The following is a 25,794-nucleotide window of genomic DNA, read 5'->3' as shown; positions in this document are numbered from 1 at the left end:
GCATAGCGAGAAATTAGGGCTGAGATGTAAGGAGGAGCAGAAGAGTGTAAAGCTTTAAAAGTGAGGAGAAGAATGGAGTGTGAGATGCGGGATTTGATCGGAAGCCAGGAGAGGGATTTCATGAGGGGAGATGCTGAGACAGATCTAGGAAAGAGTAGAGTGATTCTGGCAGCAGCATTTAGGATAGATTGTAGGGGAGACAGGTGAGAGGCAGGAAGTGATTTGCTCCTTTAAGACCATATAAGTACTTGGTAGGCAGAGACTACAATAATGTAGCAGATGATTCGGTTCATTGTACATTGAAGGTGAAATGTACAATAGGAGTAAAACAAATCTGCAAAATTAGTTCCTTTAATATTAAAATGTAGTCTTAAATGTTTAAAAATGCATGCTATATATGGAATATTACACTGCTTGTTTTTGGCTTGGATAGTAGGTTCTTCTTTTCTAATTATATTTTTGTTGTATACTATAACTACACATGAATTCCTTGTGTTACACTGGGAAGTTTTTCAATTTTTATAGAAAAATAATATTGGAGAAAATGAATTTTAAGACTAAAATACCAATTCACTTTTATGCATATCTTCTATGTTCTGAATGGCTTTGTGCCAGATATGTATGTGACAAATTATATTATATACAGTATAGGATATGGGTAAATTAAGTTAAAAATGTATGCAATCCAAGTATAAACCCATAGATTTATTTAATGTTTACATTTTTTTATATAGTAGACTTTATATATAAAATGTTTTCTTTACCTTTTAAAGAAGCATTACCTCGGTTTATTTTTTTGCTAGGTTTGAAGCAGGGGTCACCGGAGCTGGACCGCATTGATTTTCACTCTGGGGACCCCCTGCTTCCTGAGATACTTCCATCTGACAGGGCCGCTGGTAGCAGCTCCAGCTGGGGACAGAAATGGACTGTTTAAATGTCCTGTGGGCCAATGGGAAGTTGCAATGTCGTGTCTTGCGGCTTCCTATTGACCCACTTGACCTTTAAACAGAAGCGAGATACCGGCATCAGATGTAAGTATCTCCGGGCAGAGGGTCCCCGGAGCTGAAATGAATGCTGCTCCGGAGAACCCCCGCTTCAAACCTAGCTTTTTTTAAAGATGTGCTGTTTTTGTGGCTGTGTTTAGTTGTGTATTCTTCTTTCTATCTATTTTATTTTCCTGCTTTCTTTTGCTTTAGAAGGGCATTGTTCAACAATCCTTTGGAATCCCTGCCAAAGGGTGCACCTTTTCCTCCTGCTGCTATTCAGATCCTAAATGTCAGTAGCCAAGTGGCTACAATATCCAATACAGCATCTATTTACATGAGGTTAGATTGCTTTTTTCCCCCCAAATGCTGATATGTTGCCAATTATTTTCTACATTTAGTTGAATATTACTAAAGAACATTTTTGTTTTTTCTAATGAAGTAGCAACTTTAATTGAGGCACGTGTAGCTGCATAAGAATATCTATTAAAATATATAGAGCAGTGTTTTTCAACCAGAGTTCCTAGGAACACTTGGGTTCCCTGGGCATCCCTAAAGGGTTCCTTGTAGTTTTCAGGTAATTGTAAAATTGTACCAAATACAGAAGAATTTACAATGCATCTGATCTCAGACGCGCTGTTAGAGAGGGTTGGGGTTCCTTACAATGCATCTGATCTCAGACGCGCTGTTAGAGAGGGTTGGGGTTCCTTACAATGCATCTGATCTCAGACGCGCTGTTAGAGAGGGCTGGGGTTCCTCGGAATTTCACATAGGTTCCTTAACCAAAAAAAGGTTGAAAACTGCTGATATAGAGGGTTATGTACTAAAGCCTTCCAGCTGCAAAACTGGGGCAAAAACACTAGAGCACCAGATTTAGCAAATAAAATAAAACTCCTATCAATGGGATTTGATGTATGCCAGATGGTGCTGTTTGTATGCACTTGGGGACTTTAGTAGATTAATGTTCTGTGAGTTTTGTCATCATGCTCTTATGAATGAATCAACCATTTTAGAATACAATTAGTGTGTGCAGTATGTATATTGGAATGTAACATCTGCACATTGTGCTATCAAACACGAAGTGTAGAGAAACAAACTGTTTTCAGAATTGCAAGATGCTTTACTGAAACTGCACCATTACTATATTCTAAGGGCACAATGACAGAAAAATACTGTAGGGCTTAGCTTGTATTATAATATGCTATACTGTACATACTGTACTGTAAGTATCATTAACTGCTGTTTGGCAAATTAAGGGCTACTACCATAATACCCGATTCCCTACTGGAAAATAGTTGTTCAGACACACCTGTGACAAACGGAGCAGGCATGAAGATTTGCCCAGCAGAAAAATGCAGTGTTGCTACTCAGACTTGTGAACCTCCTGTTCCTTCTGTTGCACCAGCGATGTCTCCACATGCTGTACAACATGCAGTTACCACCAGCAGCTCATCACCCAATGCCACTCTCAGGTACTTGGATCTTAGCGGATGGCTTATCTGTCAGTGGAGATGGAACCATTTGTGAGATTGAATTTTACTAAACTCTTACATACAGTATTAAATTACATAATTAGGTTTGTGCAGTCAATTTTAATGTAGTAGAAATACTGTAGTACTGAGGTTACTTTGCAAAGTGTGATCCATGATAACAAATCTATTGCATTTATACCACCCACCATAATCACACATTTTTTTTAATAGTTTACCTTTGCTATAGATTTTGTTTCGCCTGTTCATTGTGGAGACCTATAGTACAGGCATACCCCGGTTTAAGGATACTCACTTTAAGTACACTCGCGAGTAAGGACATATCGCCCAATAGTCAAACGGCAGCTCGCGCATGCCCCTGTCAGCACGTCCTGAACAGCAATACCGGCTCCCTACCTGTACCGAAGCTGTGCGCAAGCAGGGAGACTATAGAGCCTGTTACAAATGCATTATTTACATCAGTTATGCACGTATATGACGATTGCAGTACAGTACATGCATCGATAAGTGGGAAAGATCTTGTGCTTCACTTAAGTACATTTTTGCTTTACATACATGCTCCGGTCCCATTGCGTACGGTAATGCGGGGTATACCTATAGTTGTTCATTTTAAAGAAAACAAAATAGCAATAATAGACTGCATGTCCTACTTTTCTGTTATCTCTGATATCCCCTATTAGGAAATATTGGGGTTTCGAAGCCCTAATGCAATCAACAGTCATTGAAATGTTACCATCAGTTTACTTCTATGAGAATTATTAAAAAGTGTAATGGTTTTTAAATTGCCCCTTTGGCTTTTTCATTAAAATTCCAGTAGTCATCATTTTAGTATAAATAGATATTTGTAAACTAATATCTCTACGTAGATTGTAATTCATTATCCTCCATGCATTTGTGGCAAACCTTATTCATGATAAAAAGACAAAAAAAAAAGTGCACTTGGGAATCCTTTAAATGAAAACCAAGACCATTTTTAATTAATGGCTCTAAATACATAGCTAGTATTTCTGATTTATGGCATTATACCTCTACTGAAAGATCTATTTAAGGCTTATGGGTTGAGATGGGAAACGTCTGGCAAAATATAACTTTGGGGTAGAAGAATTGTTTAGATGACATTACATTGACCTGTTCTGCTGCACAGAATGTGTCCTTATTTATTCGAGATTGGGCACGCCCTTCCAAACGTCACTTTAAGCCCTATGGAAATATACGAGTTTTAGAAGGTATTCAAATATATTAATCTAGTTTTAAGACTTTAAAAATGAATGGAATTTAAACAGACCGTTAATATCCAAGACCACTTAACTGGATACAAACATAATTTTACTCTGTACACTACAGTTAAAATACCGTACTTTGTTGTACTGTGTTAGAACAGGTTTTTCATACAGTATCTTCTTTTCCTACTTTCTGGTTAGGCAAGCATATGCTGCCATTTCTGCAGAAAAAAGTTCTACAATTCAAGTAGTAGGACTTCATTCTCAGTCTTCTTTGTCTCATACAAGGTAAAGATACTCAAAATATACACACTTGTCTGGTCAGTTTACGATTAAAAAAAACCGGTGTTTCCTGCCCACGACCTATCATGCATGCTCAGTTAAAGCTTATCTCAGCTGCTCATTGAGAAATACTTGTATCAAATTGTTTCTCCAGTCTTTCATATGGACAATGTGACAATAATCACATTTATGTAGGAAAATTGGTATCCTGTCCTCTCCAACTTCTATGAGTCACGACTTCTATAGCACGTGCCTTCTTTTTCATTTAGTGATTAGTTGAAGGTCGATTTTAGGTAGGATTGAACCTTTGACAGGTAATTACTTTCGACAACATATAGCAAACTTTAAGATATATGAATACAGTTGCCAAAGTAGACATTTGCTGTGAAAGTAACATACAATTGTAATTTACAGTTGTTACCTTTTTAATATGGTACTTTTCCCCTTTTGGCATCATCAAGTAATTCATGCAATAGGTATGCGTATAAAAATGAGACTATGACTCTGTGATGACTAGTGGTTGAGAGAAGCTATTTTTATGTCGGCAATTATCAGCTTTATTTTACTTTTCTCACACGCTTATCTTTTTCCCCCCCTTCTTATTGGTCTTGTTACTCTATGCTTTCCTCTGCGACTGTTCCTCTCTTTCCGTTAAGCATGTATACTAGAAAAATGATGGAAAATCCTCTGGAAAATCTACCAAAATGTGCTCCATGTCCCCCTCCACTGCTGGTTCCTCTTGAGGTGCACAGTTCCAAGAGCAAAAGCAGCGCGGTGGCTGCGGTGTCTGCTGTTGTGGGTGCACAGGCAAGGTATAAATCAATTCTGCACAGGTAAAGTTAATCAGTGTAGCTGCTCACCCTCTATACTTTCCTCTTTGCCACTCCCAATTACCCAGGTTAATCAATTGGAACGTCCAACAAACTGTATAGCATTTAGCTATTTAGCACCCCATACATGCCATCATTGTTTTTGAGATATTTTGTGATCTTATGTATACTTGTTTTTAATGTATAACAAATGAAAGAAAAATGGTATTACTGTCCTTCCTTCTTTTTTTTTTTGTAACTTAATTTTATTGCATTTTTCCAAACAAGTGATACAGAATACAGTATACATTACATTCATTTTTAGTGTTAATCTCCGCTATAGACAATACCGTATGTCAGCTTGTGAGACATATCCCGGTTTTTCGGGCCCTACTCGACCGGATTGTTTTGGGTAGACTAGCAATAAAGATAATAACATAATTCACATAGTACGATTGATTCAAATTGACAAACACAAAATCAATAAAGAAAAAGAAAAAAAAAAAAAAAAAAAAAAAAAAATTTAATAAAAAAAAAAAAAAAAAAAAAAGGAGGCGGGTAGGAAGGGGGTAAAGGGGGGGGCGTGGCCGGAGGAGGAGCATCGACTCATGCTAGGTCTCTTCACCGCTCCTAGTAAGGTTCTTTGTGGGTTGCGTCCTCTCCAGTTTAACACCTCTGTAGGCGTTCTGTCTATTTGTCTGTGTAGTCGTCGTGAGCTGAGTTTCCGCTCCTAAAGGAGAACGCACCTTCATCTATCACAGCCAGATTGTGTTCCTCTCAACCCCGGGGATATCCGTCTGCGCCAGCCAAGGCGTCCATACTTTGAGATAATTGGTGCCAGTGTCGTTAACTAGACTCGTCAACTTTTCCATCTGGCAGATAAACCACAATCGATTTCGAATCTTTGGGATACTTGGAATTTCGGGGCGTTTCCATAGTGCTGCTATCTCGCTCCGTGTGGCTATTGCAAAATGTGCTATTAGTTTATTGTTTGCTTTGGACAGGCCCGTTAGTGGTCTATTCAAGAGGAATAGCCATGGGTCTGGGGGAATAGTGAGGTCGAAGACTCTCTGTATCCAATGTCTAATTTCTTCCCATAGTGGGGAGATACGCGGGCAAGACCACAGCATATGTAACAGATCGGCCGATCCTCCGCACTGCCGGGGGCATAGTGAGGAGGATCCAGGCACGAACTTGGCTAATTTCATTGGGGTGAGGTACCACCGCATTAGGACCTTATATGCGTTCTCCTTTAGTGTGGTACATATGGAGCTTTTTGCCGTGGCCATATATATAGCGTTCCACTCGTCATCTTCTAATGTCTCTCCCAGGTCTCTTTCCCATTGGGTTCTAAATGACGGTGACTGCTGTCTAAAGCTCGCAGAATCAACTACTTCCTTGTACAATTGTGATGTGAGTCCCTTTGTGTCGGTCTCGGCCAGACAGAGCTTTTCGAATGACGTCAGGGGGGGGTATGGGGCAAATTTGTTATAAAATGCTCGAAGCTGGAGGTACCTAAAAAATTCTGAGTGGGGTATATCTTTTTCTTCTCTGACGTGATCAAACGTTTTAATCTTGCTATTGTAACCCTCCAGATCTTTAATTCGTATATAACCTTTATGTTTCCAAATTGATGCATCTCCCTCCAGAAGGCCAGGAGCGAACTTGGGATTGTTCCAAATTGGGGACATCGAAGAATTACTCGTTGTGAGAGAGTATTTAGTCTTATTAGCCTCCCAGATAGACAACGAGTTGGTCATTGAGGAAAGCGGCATGTTAGCAGATCGTCGTGCTGTTTTAGGTAGCCAAATCAAGTTGCGTATTTTTAAAGGAGCGCAGGCAGCACTCTCTAATTCCACCCACCGTTTTAAATGTGGACTGGATTGCCATTGAACAATTTGGCTTAATTGAGCCGCTTTGTAATATGAGAGCAGGCAGGGTACCGCTAGGCCCCCTGCTAGGACAGATCTTTTCATATTTAATTTGTTGACTCTCGGTTTTTTCCCTCCCCAGATAAATTTAGAGATTGCAGACTGAAGTGAGAGCAAATCCTTCAGTCTGAGTGGCACTGGTAACGTCTGGAAAAGGTATAGGATACGGGGGAGTAGGTTCATTTTGACGCTATGTATCCTACCTATCCAGGATATTCGTATAGAGGACCATTTATGGAGGTCAGCTATCAACGTCCGAATTAGGTTGGGGTAATTTGCATTGTAGATGTCTTTGGTGTTCTTGGCTATGTGGACTCCTAGATATTTTATGTATTTCTGTTGCCAGTGGAAGTTAAAATTCAGTTGCAATAACTTCTCTACGTGTCTAGGGAGATTGATGTTGAGGGCTTCAGATTTAGCTTGATTTATTTTAAATCCCGAAATGCTCGAGAATCTGTCCAATAAATCCAACAGGTTTGGCAAGGAGGTGAGGGGCTTTGAAATAATTAGTAGGATATCATCTGCGTACAGGGCCGCTTTATGTGTTTGAGAATATACGTTTAACCCTGAGATGTCCGGGTTGCCTCTAATTTGCGCCGCCAGTGGTTCTATACATAGAGCGAACAGGAGAGGGGATAATGGGCATCCCTGTCTCGTGCCACTCTTAATTTGAAAGGGGAGAGATGGAAAGCCCTGGTGTATTACCCTGGCGGTAGGTCCTGAGTACAGCGAGAGAATCGCTCTACTCACCTGATCCCCAAAGCCAAATGCCGCAAGCGTCTCCTTCAGGTAAGGCCAGTCTATCCTATCAAAAGCTTTTTCTGCATCCAGACTTAACAGCATACTTTGTGTGTTATTTTTAGTGGCCAATTCTACCAGATCAATAAATCGCCGGGTATTGTCCGCTGCCTGTCTGCCTTTAATGAATCCGACCTGATCTGGGTGTATAAGTCTGGGTAGGATTAGACATAATCTATTGGCCAATAGTTTAGCGTATATTTTAATATCAGTATTGATTAGGGATATGGGCCTATAACTTTTGCAGTCCAGCGGATCTTTACCTGGTTTATGGATTAATGATATAGACGCCTGTAACATCTCTCTGGGGATGGGGGCTCCTGCTAATATTGCATTGAACACGTGGAGCAACCTAGGGGCTAGTACTTTGGCAAATTTCTTATAGTATAGCCCCGAGAAGCCATCTGGCCCTGGGGCTTTTGAGGGTTTGAGTTCCTTAATGGCTTGTGACACCTCCTCTATAGTGAAATCAGCGCCCATGGCCTCTCTCTCTGCCTCTGTCAATCTCCCTAGTTTTGAGCTGGCTAAGAAATCTCTCAGCTTCTCGCTCGTTTTAGCGTTATGTGCCACTTTCTCTCCATTATATAGTGTTTCATAGAACGAACCAAATTCTTCTACTATTTTCTTAGGGTTGGCCGTGGGGGTACCTGATTTTAAGCGTATAGCTTGGATATTAAACTTCACTTGTCTGTCTCTTAACGCTCGAGCCAGCATAGTATCCGGCCTGTTCGCTTTTTCGTAAAATTTCCTCCTAGACCAACTCAGCGCGTTATCTGCCCTGGAGGTCAACAACATGTTTAGTTCAATTTTGGTATCTTTCAATTCTTGTAGGGTTTGCGGGTCTGGGTTACTCTTATGGAGTGATGTAAGGGAATGTAATCTCGATTGAAGCTTCATAATTTTTGAGTCCCTTTCCCGTTTTCTCCTAGCTGTGGTGCTAATTAGTATGCCCCTCAGCGTCGCTTTGTGAGCCTCCCATAATACAAACTGGGAATCTACAGAGCCTGTGTTTGTGTGGAAGAATTGAACTATTTCTTCCTTTATTGTCTCATAAATCTCAGGAATTTTTAGGATTGATTCGTTGAGCTTCCAGTTCGCTCCTGGTCTGCCTGTTCGGATGTGCTCGCACCTTAGCTCTATCGGTGCATGGTCAGACCATGAAATATCATGAATCCCAGCTCGGGAGACCATAGGAACCAGTTGGCAAGAGACGAAAAAATAATCAATTCTGCTGTAGGAGCCGTGTGGGTGGGAATAGAACGTATAGTCCCTATCAGTCGGGTGTAGTTCTCTCCATATGTCAGTCAGTTGGTTGTCTTTGAGGCCCTTGCGTAAAGAGGTCCCCACTTTTTTATGTACTGTGCCCGTATTCCCTGATCTGTCTAGATTTGGTTGCATGACCATGTTGATATCCCCTGCGAGTATTACGCCGCCCCTTGCGACGGTGCGTAGAGTCCGAAAAAAGTCTTCAAAGAAGACTGCGTCCTGCTCGCAGGGGGCATAGATTGTGGCTATTGTGATGCATTGCTCCCGTATCGTGCCCACTAGTATAATAAAGCGTCCCTCTGTGTCTCTTTTAATAGTTTGGGCTACAAATGGGATTTTATTATGGAACAAGATGGCCACTCCACGTTTTTTAACCTTCCTTCTTTAACAACCTCTTTCAAAATGCTTGCTCAGACTCTCTGATCCTTTTGTCTATCGCTCTCTTCTGGATGCTCTCCTCATTTCGCCTATCACTAAGCCATCTTTTCCGAACGCGAAGCCTTCAAGGAAATCTACTGGTACACTGTCCAGTGAGCAAAATAAGAGGTGAGCCATGCAAACTAATTACAATAGATATCATTGTTGACGATTTGTAATCAGTCATGTACATTAGAGAACTTGAAAGTCCAATAACTTTACGTTCAAGTTTTTTATATAAAAAAAAATAGTTGATGGTAATTGTGGTTCGCAGTAAGTTTCTGCACATTTCTCAATATTTTTGGCTTTATTTTTTAGGTCTATGGTTGAGATATTGCATTAAAAAAAAAAGTCCACAGACAATGTGTGCATTCTTTTATACTGTATATTATCATTTGATCCCCAAAAATGTACTGCAATCAGTGTAAAAAGAGCTCAAACAAATTTAGACCATTCAGATCTTAAATAAACTGAAACCCATCGTCACATTTGAATGCATAATATTACAAACATAATGCAAACTTAATTTATGTTTGTAACTGTGTAATACAATACACTACTTTGGAGGTTTTATTGCTGCAATCCAAAAAGAATTACACATTTTTATTAATGTATTTTTCATGTTAAAATATGGCTTTGTTTTTATTTCATATGTAATCTGATTTCACAATATTACTGAAGCACACTGCTTTGTTAACCAAAACCATGTTCGAAGAACACAAACAGGCAGTTCTCTGTAGAATACATATGCATATACGACCACCGGTACATGCTTTTCAGTGGTCATGGGGGAATTGTACACAAAAATGGGGGCGTTTTCAAAGCCGTCTGTTAGCAAAGTACACCTTAATTTGTAAAAGAAGTCAAACCCTGGCTGCTCGCTTTTATTAATAGGTGTAAAACATAATTTTCAACAAGTTTCTTTGCAGACTTCACAGTAAAAGCACAAAGACAAATGAAAATACTGAGAACTACACATACAGTACAGTACAATATACAGATGTGTGTAACTGTAATCCTAGGTAATTGAATTCCTGTCTCCAAGATCCTGTGGTCTCAGGGTTCAGATTTACAGAAACACAAGGAATATATTTAAGGCCATTGGGCATTTCAGTAAAGAGTATCGGTGTGTTAGCTAAATGTTGATCGTGAATACTAATGTAAATGCCACAGGGTACATAAGTGATGAAGCCGTCAAGTACAAAAATAGTAGAGATTAGTGGAGCAGAAAGAAGATGGCTTTAAATAGAGAACAAGTATAACCAGGGTTTTATAGGCTCGAGAGCATAATATTTCAAGGTGATATTTAATTCATAATACAAAACGTCCACTATGTTTTTAAAATCTTTTCATTTAACTTGTACTGCATGTTTTCTGTTGGTGTGCGGTTATTTAATTTTTTTAAGTATACCAAGGACTACCGATGTAGCCAATGTTTTAGCGCGGCTAATTCAAAACAATGGCTGCTTCTCCCGCTGGTGCGTTGTGTATATCCTGCTGCAGCACGCCACGGGTTGCAATAAAGTCGGCTACATCTGCAAACAAAATAGAACAAAATCAAATATGTACCATGTCTGAAGGAGAGATTTAAAGCAGCAAAACATGCAAAATCCTGTTTTATAATAAATCAGTTCTGTAGTATTAGATGATGATTTATTTATTTTTTAATGTATTGATCATCTTTTGGTTGATCATTTAGAAATTCACATTCCACCCCTTTTGAAACAGGCTCTCACACACACCTTTTTGAGCTCTGCCCTTTGACAACAAAGTATTGTTTCAAACAGCAGATTATCTATTACTCTGAAGGATGTAACAATAATGTGTTACACTTAGTAATATAATGTTACATTGCAGCATTTCACAGACAGCACAATCAGAATGTGGCCATTTAGATAGGCACTTAAGCAGGTTATTGCCCGATCAATCGCAGGAGAAGGGATCGATTGGAAGCGTAGGTAATTATCTCTCATTAAAGCTACCAACATTCTGCATATAGTAAAACAAAACAACAAAAGGTGAAACCAGGACTGCTGTTTTAAATAATCCTTTGTAGGTGTAATTGGTCCTCAGTGGTCATATTTGACATGTTTAAGAAGAATGTCAAAAGCATCATTCCACATTTTTGTTTAACTAGAAGAGGAAACTTCCTGAGCAAAGTTAGGACATCAATAAGCACCAGAAGTACAATATCAATATATTTTCTTTAATGTATCTGATCCGGTTTTGCACCTGGGCATAGGTGATACAGAACTGCAAGTTTATATTTGCCAAAGTTTCTTGGGTAGTATATATAGTATCTTAAGTTTGTGAAGTCTGCATTGTTATTTGTGTACTGTGTTTTTATGTCCTCTGTGATTCTTTTACACTCACCTCCATTATTTAGTGCACTTTATTTTATACTATGATCTTGTTTATTTGATATATTTCTTTCTCCGGTTTTTATTTTTGCTCGTTGAATAACACCAACGGGTAAGTTTGTTTCTCTAATTGGCCGGCTTCAGTTTAGAACTGGTAGAAAATAGGCTGCAATGTGATAAACCATATTAATGAAAAGGAGTTTGACACTTGGATGAGACATTGGTGAACAGTGGGAGAGGGATCTGAAGGTTTTGATGGCTCGATAAATGTTTTATTAGACCGTTTTAGTTTAGTAGAGTATACGTAAGAATAGGAAGTGCTTAATTATACAATTGACTGATTTAATTACAATATGTTCCCATTCTGGGGGGGGGGGGTGGTCCTTAATGTTGCTTTATATGGTTTCTTAATGCTGACATTTTGACATTACTGAATGTATTGTGAGGTGTACAACATTTGGGAAAGGAAAGAGCTGAAAAAACATGCAGATGTTGCAGGCGTTGCGGCACTTGCTGGCACACGCCAGTGGGTGCAATAGCACGGTACTCCTGCCCTGTTTTGCTCACAGCTGATGCCATGATGGTTGCTCCTACTGGTGCATTGTGTGTGTCCTGTTGCAACACAAAATTATTGGAGCAATAACGCCTGCTACATCTGTATTGTATACATCCTCCGTATCTCCAGTTTTGAAACTGTTGTCTGTTCTGGGCTCTGTGATTAGAAAGATCTGCAGTAAATAAAATGATTCACTTTTTTTGTTGAACTTCTTCATATACAGACATTTCTAGGGTTTTGAAATTGTACTTATTTACCAGATATGTGTGTTGTCTATTTTCCATTTCAGAATGTTTATATGATCAAGTTATCAATTGCGTGTCTGATCAGCACAAATATATCTTCTAATCTATTCTCCTTTTTTTTTTTATACAAAAAGTATAAATAAAAACAATAAACATGTTTCTTGAATGTTTCGGTAAACCATGATAACCAAAAATTGCTTTATTTAGGAACAGAACATGATAAAAGGCAGGCGGCCATGTTTGTTTTTGTGTACTGTATGGCCATTCACAGTTGACCCTGGCCAACACACAGAAAATTAACCTGTTGCCCTTGCCTATTTAATCTATTCCTTGCCAGAGGAACCTTCATCATCAGTAAAGCCCATACTGTCCAAGACAATTGAACCCCTTACATGAATGAATACCAAATTGTTTACTTATGTTTTGGATATGACTTCAGCTGTATCAGGAGAAGTTGATGTTAATGGATATACTATACTATAGACGAAAAAAGAAAAGCCACTTGACTTCCTACGTAATGGATATTCATGTTCAAGCTTTAAAAATGAGCAAAACCAGATAAATGCAAGTTAAAAATGAACCGTATTTTCAGACCGCATTCTAGGAATAACCAAACCTGATTATACTGATTAAACTTAAATACAACAGTGTCCTTGTATAAATATGGTATCACCAATACTGTGGTATTCTGATGTACATGTTTTCCATTTTGTATGACATCTGGGTGTTTTAGGTATAGTTCAGACTACACCATGTAACATATCAGGAAATAAGACCTACTATTTCTCCTCTTTTAACAGTGATGCATTGGAGCCAAAACCAAGTAAGGCATATACTGCTGCCCCAGCTAAAAGTATGCCAAGTTCCTACAAACCAGCTGCATCATCATACAAACCCAGTGCACCAACCAGCACTGCTAAACCAGGAGCCTGGCAGCCTGCTACCCAACCAGGGAACCAAGGTTTGTTTTATATTTATACTATGAAATAAGGTACCAAATAAAACAAAGAGGGGCTGCAAGACCGAACAAACTGACAACCGTGCGATACATTCACTTCAACTCCATCTGGTGCCGAAAGACCCCCATTTGAGAAAAATCCATATTAAACATTTTTCATTTGCAGGTTGGTTAAATTATGCAATGGGACCATATTTGTTTCTTTTGTTAAACTCTAAACCATTATTTTGTTCCCTACACATCCTTGCCCTGTGACAGATGCATATGACCCTGTGTGAGATTACAGTTTTATTTACAGAAGAAGAATGCAAATATTGTATTTCAGAGATTCTTCTAAAACAGTGTTTCCCAACTCCAGGCCTCAGGGAACCACAACAGGTCAGTTATTAAGGATATCCCTGCTCCAGCACAGGGGGCTCAGTCAAAATGGCTGAGCCGCTGATTGATCCACCTGTGCTGGAGCAGGGATATCTTTAAAACCTGACCTGTTGGGGTTCCCTGAGGACTGGAATTGGGAAACACTGTTCTAAAGGAATCAAAAAATACTTTGAACTTCGAGACAAATACAAAATGCTGGTTACAGTACATACAGTACCTTTACAAAACAGTTTACGCAGTCATTGCTGTCATTTCTTATTCTTGGCTTGCAGTTCCAGAAAAAGGTCTGATTGTGATAGTCTGAAGTCTTGCACACACGTATGATTCTAATGATACTAATATTAATAAAAGTTGAACTGGTCAGGGTTATTGGCTGCCATAAATCAAACGTTTTAGGATGCACTTCTTATATGTACAAGAAAAGAGCGTATGAGAAATGGTTACAAAATAAATAAAAACTAGCATGGTCTTTACTGTCAATTTCTATTAGAAATCGCTGGAAGACAGATTGCCATTTCCCATTACTTGATTTACTAGTCATTACAAAATGGGAAAAGACAGACACAAGACAAGGGATTACTGCCTGGAAGACAGTACAGGGAATCAATTTTCCACTTACCATGGGAAATATAGGCAGTACTTTGTCTTTGCCTTTCTGCAGCTTCAAGCATGGTATGGTATCTCCATGTAATTTTCTAAGTTTCTGTAATTTTCTGGTAGCTTACGATCAACTTTCTTTAAACATGAGATACTGGTGAAGTTTATACCACAGGCAGAGGGGAAAGTGATCCTGTTGTTTGAGCTTATCTGCTTTTCAGTTTTATGGAATGTCCACTATGTAAGGGCCCTTTCTATTGATTTTATACATTTGATATCAATGTTTTTATACCATCTGCACTATACCATCTCCTCTGTATTCTCTTGAGATCTACCCACTGGTCAGACCACACGTATTGGAATTGTTACAGTGTGGGATATGCTGTTTTTATTTGGGATAATGTGAGTAGTATTACCTCACTGTCCCCCGGCCCCCATTACAGAAATAACATTTTGCGCTATTTTATGTCCATTTTTCTTTTCTCTGTGCCCCATATCGCTCCCCTATTCTTGGAGAAAAATATTGGCTTATCTGATTTTTATATTTTTTTTATAAAGGCATCAGCCACCAAAGTTTAACCATTAATGGCCCTATTCTATAAACTCCAATAAAACAGCATTGCAAAAAATAAATTCAAATTAAGAGCACACGTTTCCCCTCTTTCAATAAACAATAGTTATACACATTTTCAGCCAATAAAACTCCTAGGCAATTGCATACACAACTACCAGAAGGTAAAAGGGAGTGATAACATTTTTTGCCATATACTGTACAAACAATAGGAAAATGCTTTATTATATACCCTGCTGTGGGATGAGCGATAACACCTAATAGGACAAAGATTCATAACGGAATGAAACACGGGCAAAAAGACATTTGAAACACCATTCATTTGTTTATTTTGTTATTAAATTGTCCTAGTATAGTCAAACTTTAGTTAAAAATGATAATGTCTGGCCAATATAATTCTCACACTATTGTGGGGTATTTACATGAGATTATACATAAGCCGAATTTCCACTGACCGTTGAGGCATCGGCAGCGAAGTTGTCCAGACAGGCGGCTGTTGTCTGCACAACGATCAAGCACGGTCTTGAAGTCAAACAAAAATGTAAATACAGAATACAGTACCACTTCAACTCTCACATTTATTGTATGAATATCTTTATTTATGTAGTGCCATTAATATATATAGTGCTTCACAGCAGTAATACACGTGACATAATAATATTATTTACAAATAACACATAATGGGAAGAAGCGCTTCAGACATACAAGTGACATTTACAAAGGACTTGAAAGGAAATACGTTTGATATAATATCACAAACTGCAAAACGCTTCCCCGTAACAATCTCATTCGCAACAAACCTTTAGAAAGTTGAAAAGCAACAAATACACAAAATTCATTCTCAAGAGGGCCGTGATGTATGAACATAAATACATTGTTACATAGGTTGAAAAAATACATATGTCCATTGAATTCAACCTATGTTAAATTTAGATGACGATAAATATCTTATATTTGTATTCATGGTATATTGATCCAGAGAAAGGCAAACAAAAAGCCCCTGTGAAACATTATCCAATGCTGTGTCATAAGGGGAAAAAATAAATACCTTCCTGACTCCAATAATGGAAAAACATTCTTCCCATGTTAACTTATTTGTTATATCCCTGTATACCTTTCCTTTCTAAAAATATTTCCAACCTTTTTTGAAGATATCTATTGTATCTGCCATCACAGTCTCCATGGGTAATGGGTTCCACATTTTAGCTGCCCTTACTGTAAAGAACCCTTTCCTTTGTTCCTGGTGAAATCTCTCTTCCTCCAACTTTAAGGGATGACTGTGGGTCATTTGTACTACACTTGGGATGCATAGTTCCTTGGAAAGCTCCTTGTATTGACTGAATATATTTGTATATAGTTATCACATCCTCAATTTTGTAATGTAAACAAATCTAAATTAGCTAGCCTCTCATAAATCGGATTTCCACCCTCTTTATTCATTTGGTGCACTTTTTCTAGTTCCATAATATATTTTGTGTGGAGTTGTACCCCAAACTGTACTCCATATTCAAGGTGTGGTCTTACTAATGCTTTATACAGGGGTATAACTATGCTTTCTTCCCTTCCATCCATTCCCTGTTAATGCAAGATCTGATCTGACATTGTGGATATTGTGGGAAAAAACAATACAAAAACCTATTGGGCAGTGAATAATTATCACTAGATTATAACTGTATATCAAAGTAAAGATACAGGTTGTTGTTGTACTGCGTTGTTACCGTGGTTACCAATTTATTTTCGTTTTAAATATTGAATTTCTCTGAAACGGCTCAAGCAAATTGTTTGCAAATGTAGTACAAGTTGCAAAATAATACATTTATGTTTTATATCAAGAATCCGGTCGATGAGATGTATTTCCAAGTGGGAGCTGCACCGATTTGGTTGAAACTTCTGGCAGATCTAAGTTAGGATAGCATAAAGATACCCTCAAAGTTTCAACAGTCAGTTTCTGGCCTGTGGAGAGAGAACAATGAACAAAAAAAAACAGACACTGAAAGTGGCCACAAAGTCTAATTGAAGTCTTCACTTCACTTGTTTGCTCAGCCAATGACAGGGAGCTTGTATAGCCCATAAGATCTGATTTGTAGCATGACCTTCCAACCAAAATGATCCCTTCTGAACAAGTCAGAACCAATAGAATCTACAAAGTGGACTGTAGACGGACGTTCACAGAGGTACACAATTGGAGTCGTTATAATGTGAAATTATAATAGGCTTTATTGTGCCTTTTCCTTTTCATCAGAAAATTATCCAAACACAGGGGGGAACAAAGCTTCCATTGAGTTGGGAGTATTTCTAGTGAAATCCTTGCAATTAGTTCACATCTCCATTAGTTAAGCATTTCTCCCATCCCAAACACATAGCATGAAAATAAGCAGATATAAGCAGTCTCTTAATAATGAAAGTCTTATCTGTTTATCAGCTGTAGAGTAAGCTTCTCTGCTCTCCTGGAACCGCACCCGTGCGTGCACAGAAAAATACCAGCATCCAGGTTTAGAAGTCTTATTGGGTGACTTGCAATCAGCTCTGCTGTGTGGCTGGCTGAACTCAAGACATTGTGGTGTCTCCAAAGGTCAGCTCTCAGTCAGAGCTAAAGAGAGTCACTTCCTGTCTCAAAAGCAGGCTTTTTGTAAACAATCTAATCAAGCAGGTGATGTTTAGTAATTAACTACCACACTGCTAGATTAAAGGAACATTACTGAACAGGGATAAGTCCCCTGTTACATGGACCCACCCACAAAAGTACAGGAGAACTTGAGACTAAAACACTTCCTACTTTTCTAACTTTGGTTGGCAAGTGATTACAGGTTGAAGATCTTCTCCAAACATGGTGCATCAGTCAAGACAATAATCTTCCATTTTTTAAAATGGTTAATAGAAAAGTCCTTGTAAAGGAGTAACTCGTGGTCAAAGTACCCTTTTAAGGTAATGGAAATTTCTCAAGAAAATTAGGCAGACCGTCAGAATTGTTTTTTATTACAGGCACAATTCACTTTGGGTTCCGCATGTGCTAATGTCCACAGAACTTCCAAACATATTGACTATATAAGTTGTTTTACCGCAGAACTTTGCAGACTTGAGTTGGATATTGGTTCCAATGTAGATATATATCATAAGTTGGTTTAGTTAAAAGCAGACTTCAGGCTCTAATACATTTCTCAGTGAAGTTTTTTTTCTGTGCTCTGGAGGGCACTTTATCTCAAGAAACCCATGCAGTGTTGGCCATAGATTCCAATTGTTGTGCAGGTTCAGCTGTTTTGAGCTGGTTTTGGATCACCTGCTCTCCAAAGAGACAATTCAAGTGTGTGTGTGTGTCTGTGTGTATATAATATATATATATTTCCCAGAATCCCTTGCTGCAGTGGAAGCGCTGTATGCTGGGTGACAATGGGGAAAGACAGGGTTGCAGACCTGTCTAAGACATGCAAATGAACATACAGTAATATTTACAGTGGCTTTATGCTTTACTGTGGAGGGTTTTTGTCACTTTTATTACCCACCATAACCTAAATGACAGTGGTGATTACCTAGTCTAGTCTCAAACCTGCTTGCCATTAAGACCAGCCTCACACTGATGATACCCATCAAGGTTGAAACATGTATGTGAGTAGGTCTAATGGCTTTGCATCTCATCCCAGCCTCTGTTTAAAAGCTGTGTTTAAAACAGCATGCATTGGCTTGAGGATTGGCTTGTGTAATACGAGCTTGAGACAAAAGGTGGCACTGAGTGCTCATTTGCATGTCATTTCCCAGAATCCCTTGCTGCAGTGGAAGTGCTGTATGCTGGGTGACAATGGGGAAAGACAGGGTTGCAGACCTGTCTAAGACATGCAAATGAACATACAGTAATATTTACAGTGGCTATATATATATATATATATATATATATAATATATTACGTTACCATCCAGCAGGGCAGCAGAACAGCAAAGAGAAACAGCACTCAGAGGTAAGTCAGCAAAATAATGTATTGAAATAGACACAAAAACCCGACGTTTCGATCCCCAGAGGGATCTTCTTCCTGGGAGTGTGCCCTCTGGGGATCAAAACGTCGGATTTTTGTGTCTGTTTCAATACATTATTATGCTGACTTACCTCTGAGTGCTGTCTCTCTTTGCTGTTCTGCTGCCCTGCTGGATGGTAACGTAATATTTACATTATTTATGGGACTAGCACCAGGCCTTTCTGGATATCTACATTGGAGTGCTTGCTGCTTTTTTTAATGTATGTATGTATTTATTTTAAGCTGGCCGTCTTCGGAGCTGAACCCAATTCATTTCAGCTCTGGTAACCCCCTGCTTCCGGATACTTGCCTCTGTAGTGACTGCCGGTATCCACTCTAGGGTTCACATTATGGCGGATTTTCCAAAGCTCTCAGGCCCTGCAGGCCAATAAGAAGCTGTGACGTCATTAGGTTTGGTCCATGTGACTGGGGGCTTTAAACTGCAGAGAGTTTCCCGGCACCCCCTCTGGAAGAACAGGGTCCCCGGAGCTGACATTAACGTGGCTCGGCTACGGAGACCCCCTGCTTCAATCCTGTATGTAAAATAAAAAAACAGCTTGGATTTTTCCTTTGAAGCACTTTAATTAAGTTACGTTGGGTTAAAAAAGTGACACAAGCCACCATATAGCATACAGCACATGAGCAAATCACTTGTGAGCATATTCACATGTTTCAGACAGGTCTACAACCCTGTTTTTCACCGTTACCTCCTAGCACAGGGGTGCACACTGTAATACAGGAGGGTCCAGTTACTAATATTTTTATGCTATGTAATAACTATATTGCCTGCTAAAAAAAAATTTCTAATTTGGTTTACCTCTAGATGGTGCTGTTTCACTTTAAACAAAAAAGGAACCTGCACAGGGGATATTACTGAGAATCTTTCTGAGTACCATTGCTACACATACAATTGCTTCAAATATATCCCTTAGCCTTATCACTAATTAAAAAGGCACTATTTTTTTGTGCCAACAATTCTGTTTTGCTCAATTTAACATACTACTGTAAAGGTTGCTAGTTTTTAGTGACATGAATGCAGTGAAATTGAAAGCAGATCTAGAACACTTGTTCCAACTTGCCTGCTCATGTTATTTATTTTTAGTTATACAGTAAGCCCATCTTTGATCTTTAACTCCCCCCCCCCCTCTCTCCAATGCTTAAAGTCTATATATACCAACCCTGTGCAATTTTATAGCCCCTCTTCACTCACCTGGATTCTGTGCGGTTAAACATCTTCCCCCCCACCCCCCCTGTTTATAAAGACACGTGGAACTGATTCTTTATTGTTTTATAGTTGGAAAACACCCAGCACTTATGTGATATTAGTCTTTGTGGAATTTTTCCAACTTAATATGTACGCCCTTGAGGAAAGAATGGAGAAATAGGATATGACCAAAAAAAAAAGAAGTGAATATTGTGCTTCCACTAGCAGTGTAGAAAAAAAACTGGATATTTCTCCAAGAAAAAGTTTAATTAACATTTTGGGTGGAATTCATTGAACTTTTACTTTAGTTGGAAAAGGAGTTTTGATCCTGGCTGGAGCGCAATAGACCCATCGGATTAGAAGTTCCGAATGTGTCGTTGCACTGTGATTGAACTGCGTAAACTCTGTAATTAATATGATTCCCATTTTCAGATGAAAAGAAAGTCAGGTCTTTCACACAGAGGTGTGCCAATGTATGTAGTCCTGTCAATGAGTAAACGTTTATTTAATCTGCCAATAGTTTCTTACCCCTTTATGCAGTATGGGCCACCAACATGACCGATTTCATTGAATTACACTCTTGTCGTGTAGTGAATAAAGCAATTCAAAGAGGCCCTCGATAACTCCTATGTTTAAAGTTGCAGAATTATAGTCACACAATGAGCCTTTGATCTTGATGAACAATTCCCATTTTAAGAACCTAGCCATTTTAGAAGTTAATGGGAAAGTCCCACTTAGCTCAGAAAAATAGTCAAAACAGAACTTAAAATGTCATTTTGATTTTGAAACAAAAATGTTATCTCCAAAAAATAAATTTTTATAGAAAAAAAGGTTATTAATGCTTATGAATATCATTAGTTAATTTAACGTTGCTGCTTTTATGTCACGACGGGGACTTTTGGTCATATTTTCATCGCGATCCTATTCTACAAGACACCTCCCAGCACCAGAAGACACCTTACAATCCACTCAGTGAAATGGGCTGGTATGTGTGTTCTGGTGCTGAAAGGTGTCTAGTGGAATAGCAGCGCCTGGTAAATATGGAACTTTACCTTTAAAACTAAAAGGTTGGATAGATTGTGTACTTTGGCTAATACTTGTAAAATATAATAAACAGGAATGATTTAGCATGCTTTCTTTTTGTACTTAATTAACTGCAAATGATCTTTTCTAAACACAGTTCAATAATAACGCAGTTTGGCATTTAGTATAGAAAGTGGTTTATGCAAAGAAAGCAATGGGACATTTTCAGCTTGAAAGTTACAGGTCTTCCTTTGTTTTTGCCAAATAGCAGAAGCCTGACCATATTAACAAGGACTAGTCACCTTAATTACATAACTAGCAACTTGGAATAAAGATACTGTGTGAAACTCTTCATTTATTTGGATTGCTACATTTTGCAAATTCAGAGAAGAACCATACAGGGGAAATAATTTAATCTACTGCCCCATATGAAGTTAAAATCTGAATCCAATGAATGTTGAGACTTAAAAAATAAAAATAAATAAATATATACATATATATATATATATATATATATATATATATATATATATATATATATATATATATATATATATATAATATTTCTTTTTTTTAATCGGGCAGAAATAAAAATGAATTCCCATGAAAAAAAAAGTTGCCCCACCAGTTTGTTTATTATAGTTTAACTGTCAGAACAAGACCTTTGCATTTCCTGATCTCACTATATATATGTATGTCTGTATAGGGAAATATCTGTTATTTCTTTTCTTATTTTCTTCTGAAAGGTTTTCTGTCAGTGACAAGCCACAGGAATGCATCCAGATTGTGAAACGAGGTCCAGTGATTTGTAAATGTCAACCATTCAAATAATACATTTGCTTACAGTGTGAAACTTAATGTCATACTGCAACAGGGTGGAGTAATATAGAAAGTTAAATATTAAATGGCAAAGAGCAATATGATCTTTGTTTGGAGTTGGTGCTCTTTCAATATTGGAAAGGTTACTCAACAGATCAGTACAAGCGGCAATCCCGCCCGGCCATTTGTTTTGTAGCATGGGAACCTGGGTGTCCTTCACAGTTAAACTGTAATATTTGTACCTCTGAAGACCCCCTGGTTCCAAATATACTTACCGGTGTAGTTACACCTGTTTCTGTTCCCAACACAGGAAAAAATGTCCGCCAAATCTTTTGTGTCCCGTCGACCAATGGGGTTGGCTGTTACATCATACTTTGCAGCTTCCTATTCGGCAGCCATTTAAATCTTAGCAACTGTCTCAGTTACCAGGGTCTTCGTAGAGCTTAACAATATGCTATTCAGTAAAGATTGAGGAACTTGTAAAAATCTGCAGATTTATTTATTTTTTAACTCAAATCCGATCTGCACACACATCCAAAAGTGGATTGTGCATTAAAAAATTTGGCTGGATACATCCTAATCTGCCATTGGAGCAGTTCTTCGCGGGTTTGGTCAAATCCGACATCGTATTTTTTTAAATCCATTTTGCCCACAAATGTGTGTAGCATAGTCCCAAGCACTATTATATCACCTAAAACCTCCCTTCAAACAAGTAGTAGAGCTCAAAAGTATTTGACAGTGGGGCTATCCAGCAGCTGGTTTAATTCACTGCTACCCTAAATAGCAAAGACTGTGGGTTGGGCCTGACAGTACCCCCGTCCTCACAAGGTGCCTTAGGACTTTGCTTGTCAGGATAGGCCATGTGGAACTCTTGTGTGGTGTATGTCATTTAAATATACGATAGGTAATAGAGAGCAAAAATCCCTTCTACCATCTGCACATTTATCCCTAAAGTATCATAAAGCTGAGCATGTAATGATGATAGTAAAATAAGTAAAACACCACACAATTAAAACCTCTGTTGATGTTTGTCAACAAAGCCTCTTGTTAAGGGATCAATTCATCCACGATGCTGATATTGCTGTAATATATTGTTGATTGAAATCTAAGAAGTTGAAGGTATAGAAAAATAGAGAACAAAACCTGTGTTAAATGTGTAGAATCAATACATTTTAAAGCTGCAGTTCAAGCTCCTGTTTTTTATTATTTTTAATTCAATAGTTTCATTTGGGCAATCTCTACTTACCTAAAGAACTGCATAGCTGCCAGTCAATTCGTTCTCCGTCTATTGATCGGCAAAGTTTGGGGACATCTTTAAATATGGGGAATGTAAATGGTTGCTATAGCAACAAGCATACTTTTAAAAATAGAATACAAGAAAATTGGTCTTTCAAAGTTGTTTTTTTTAAAACAGAAAATGCTAAAAGTATTTTTTTGTACTACAGAACTGATTTATTAAAAAAAAAACACACATGCAGGATATTGCTTGATCTGCAGCTTTAAGTATGTCTAATCCAATACAGTACTCAAAGTGAAGTGCAGTGTTGAAAAAATGAAATGATGTATCATCCCTTGTCCTAGGTGTTCACTGCACTGAGCCCAGAAGGCCCACACTAAACTGATGGTAAAAAAAAAAGTATCGTACAACAAAATACCTGCCGCTCAACCAAAATTAGTGTGTATTAAATTCGTAACAAGGTGCATTAAGGAAAGGTAGGACATTTATACAAATAGGGTTGATCAAAGAGAGAATCAACCGAAAATAATCCACAATGATCCACTCATGAAATAACATGACCCGGATATATATATATTAATCTCCTCCATCCCTTAAGAAGCGTATCAAACACACGAAACGATCGTCCGTCGGTTTTTGGTGACATCGGTTGTGGGGTCGCGCGGTTGGGAGCTGCACAGCTGAACCGGTTGCATAGCGGTTGCTTTCTAGCCTCATGACTTATGATTTTTCCACCAATGCCTTATACTATCCAGGGAAAGCACAGGATATGTTCACTTCTTCTATGAGTGCTCTGTTATGGTTCATACTTAGATTACCGGCATATATTGTATATATGGCTTAATGAGAACAATGTATCTGCATCCGCATATTCCCCCTATGAAATAGAATGATTAACCTACTAGAAATACAGTTCCTTTTGGGGGAAGTGTGATATAATACTGAGAGATACCTCACTAATTAGATGCCTCTATAGATATACCTCACTAATCGTTATATGCACTAGAGGTGATACAATTCTGGACATCAGTACTCCCAGTATTAATACTCAGACTTTCTTTATTATGTGCATATTCCTATGACCCGTACATTCAGCATCATTAGCCCCCTATGGGTTTTATATCCCTATGTGAGGGGTGCCTAATGGTATAGATTATATATACACTCCCTTACCTATTTGGAATAGCTTGCTCACAACCACTGGGTTTTAACCCTCTTTCAGTGTATATATAGCTCACGCATGTATAAGATGTCTTCTTGATGTAATAATGTTTATTTTATTTGTTCTGCTGATCCAATTGGATGGCCCTACCCCTGGATTAAAAAAAAAAAAAAAAATATATATATATATATCTCAAATGGAAATATTACTGTGTGCCCATTTGCATGTCTTAGACAGGATATATATATATATATATATATATATATATATATATATATATATATATATATATATATATATATATATATAAAAGGAAAAAACAACAGGCGCACTCATAGTGTAGTGGGTATCAAAAATGTATATGGGACTGATTAAAATATAGATTGCGCACTCACAAACATCACAGAAACAAAGGCATGTATGAGTCTCAGCTCAATCGCCAACAGTGACTGCAGGGTCCCAGTAGAGTATCAGGTGTCCGTCTGAGGGTTCCACCATGTGCTGCAGAGGCCAGTGAGTAGGTTAATGGCTTCCGTAAACCAAGTACTCCGTGCACTTACTTGCTCCAGCCTCTCTGCTCACCGAGATCTCACGTGACTTGTGACGTCACTGGGAACTCCCTGATGGGCTGTAGCTCCTCTCAGTGGTGACTCACTGTATTGGTAGCATTTACAGTAGTAAATGGGCTACGCTCTTAGTATAGAATGTAAAGTTCCTGTAGTATCGTGCATACAAATTGACATATAAAATTCAGGGGGTACTTGCACATGTACTCCAAAACACACCCTACGCATTTCGTCCTTAAGACTTTGTCAGGGGAACTATATATATATGTGTTTTGTGTGTCTCTCTCTCTCTCTCTCTCTCTCTCTCTCTCATGTTATTTCATGAGTGCATCATAATATGGATTTGTTTTGGTTGATCCTCTCTTTGATCAACCCTATTTGTATTTGTAAAAGGGTAACAAAAGTAGCAACATTGAGTGAAAACATTAAACTTCAATAAAGTGCTATCTAATGTAAAAAAAAACTGCCAGTCCCACTCAATATTATGATGAGATAGGATTGATGTATCAAAAGAAAACCCTCAAAATAAGTATTAAAAAAACTACTAATGTAATCTAAAACCTAATAGGAAATAATCAAAAGAAGAAAACAAATCTTCACTACAACTACAATCCCACCCTGCACTAATAACGCTAATCTGTAACCAGTATCCAGTCAGTAATATATCTGAGGACAGAAAATATCTAGTTGGTAGTAGTGTCTGTTCTAGACATACTGCCACTTAGTCTTCTTTTGGGGCTATGCTACAGGTATTAGTGAAGTGAGACAGGAAGCATATTGAAAACATAGTGAATAGTGAAGGGAGATAGGAAACATAGTGAATAGTGAAGTGATATAGGAAACATGGATAAATACCAATCGGTTAATTCATTTTCCAGGACAACAAACACTCTCTGTAGGAAACTCACTGATGCTATCC

At 38.3% G+C, this 25,794-nt stretch overlaps 1 protein-coding gene across 1 annotated transcript in view; it reads left to right on the top strand.

The window, feature by feature from the left end:
- Positions 1-1,479: 1,479 nt before the first annotated feature.
- The window catches only part of LOC142499852 (PDZ and LIM domain protein 5-like), a 66,783-nt gene continuing 42,468 nt past the window's right edge, over positions 1,480-25,794 (top strand). Inside the window, exons 1-5 of the mRNA XM_075609810.1 lie at positions 1,480-2,455; positions 3,895-3,981; positions 4,632-4,787; positions 9,194-9,325; positions 13,158-13,318. Coding sequence (XP_075465925.1) covers positions 2,313-2,455; positions 3,895-3,981; positions 4,632-4,787; positions 9,194-9,325; positions 13,158-13,318 — 679 coding nt within the window. The 5' untranslated portion in view covers positions 1,480-2,312. The remainder of the gene's footprint in view (positions 2,456-3,894; positions 3,982-4,631; positions 4,788-9,193; positions 9,326-13,157; positions 13,319-25,794) is intronic.

The sequence above is a fragment of the Ascaphus truei genome, chromosome 1, assembly GCF_040206685.1.
Source record: "Ascaphus truei isolate aAscTru1 chromosome 1, aAscTru1.hap1, whole genome shotgun sequence".
NCBI lineage: Eukaryota > Metazoa > Chordata > Amphibia > Anura > Ascaphidae > Ascaphus > Ascaphus truei.
The sequence above is the reverse complement of the archived record's forward strand: the minus strand, read 5'-3'. Positions and strand labels throughout refer to the sequence as shown.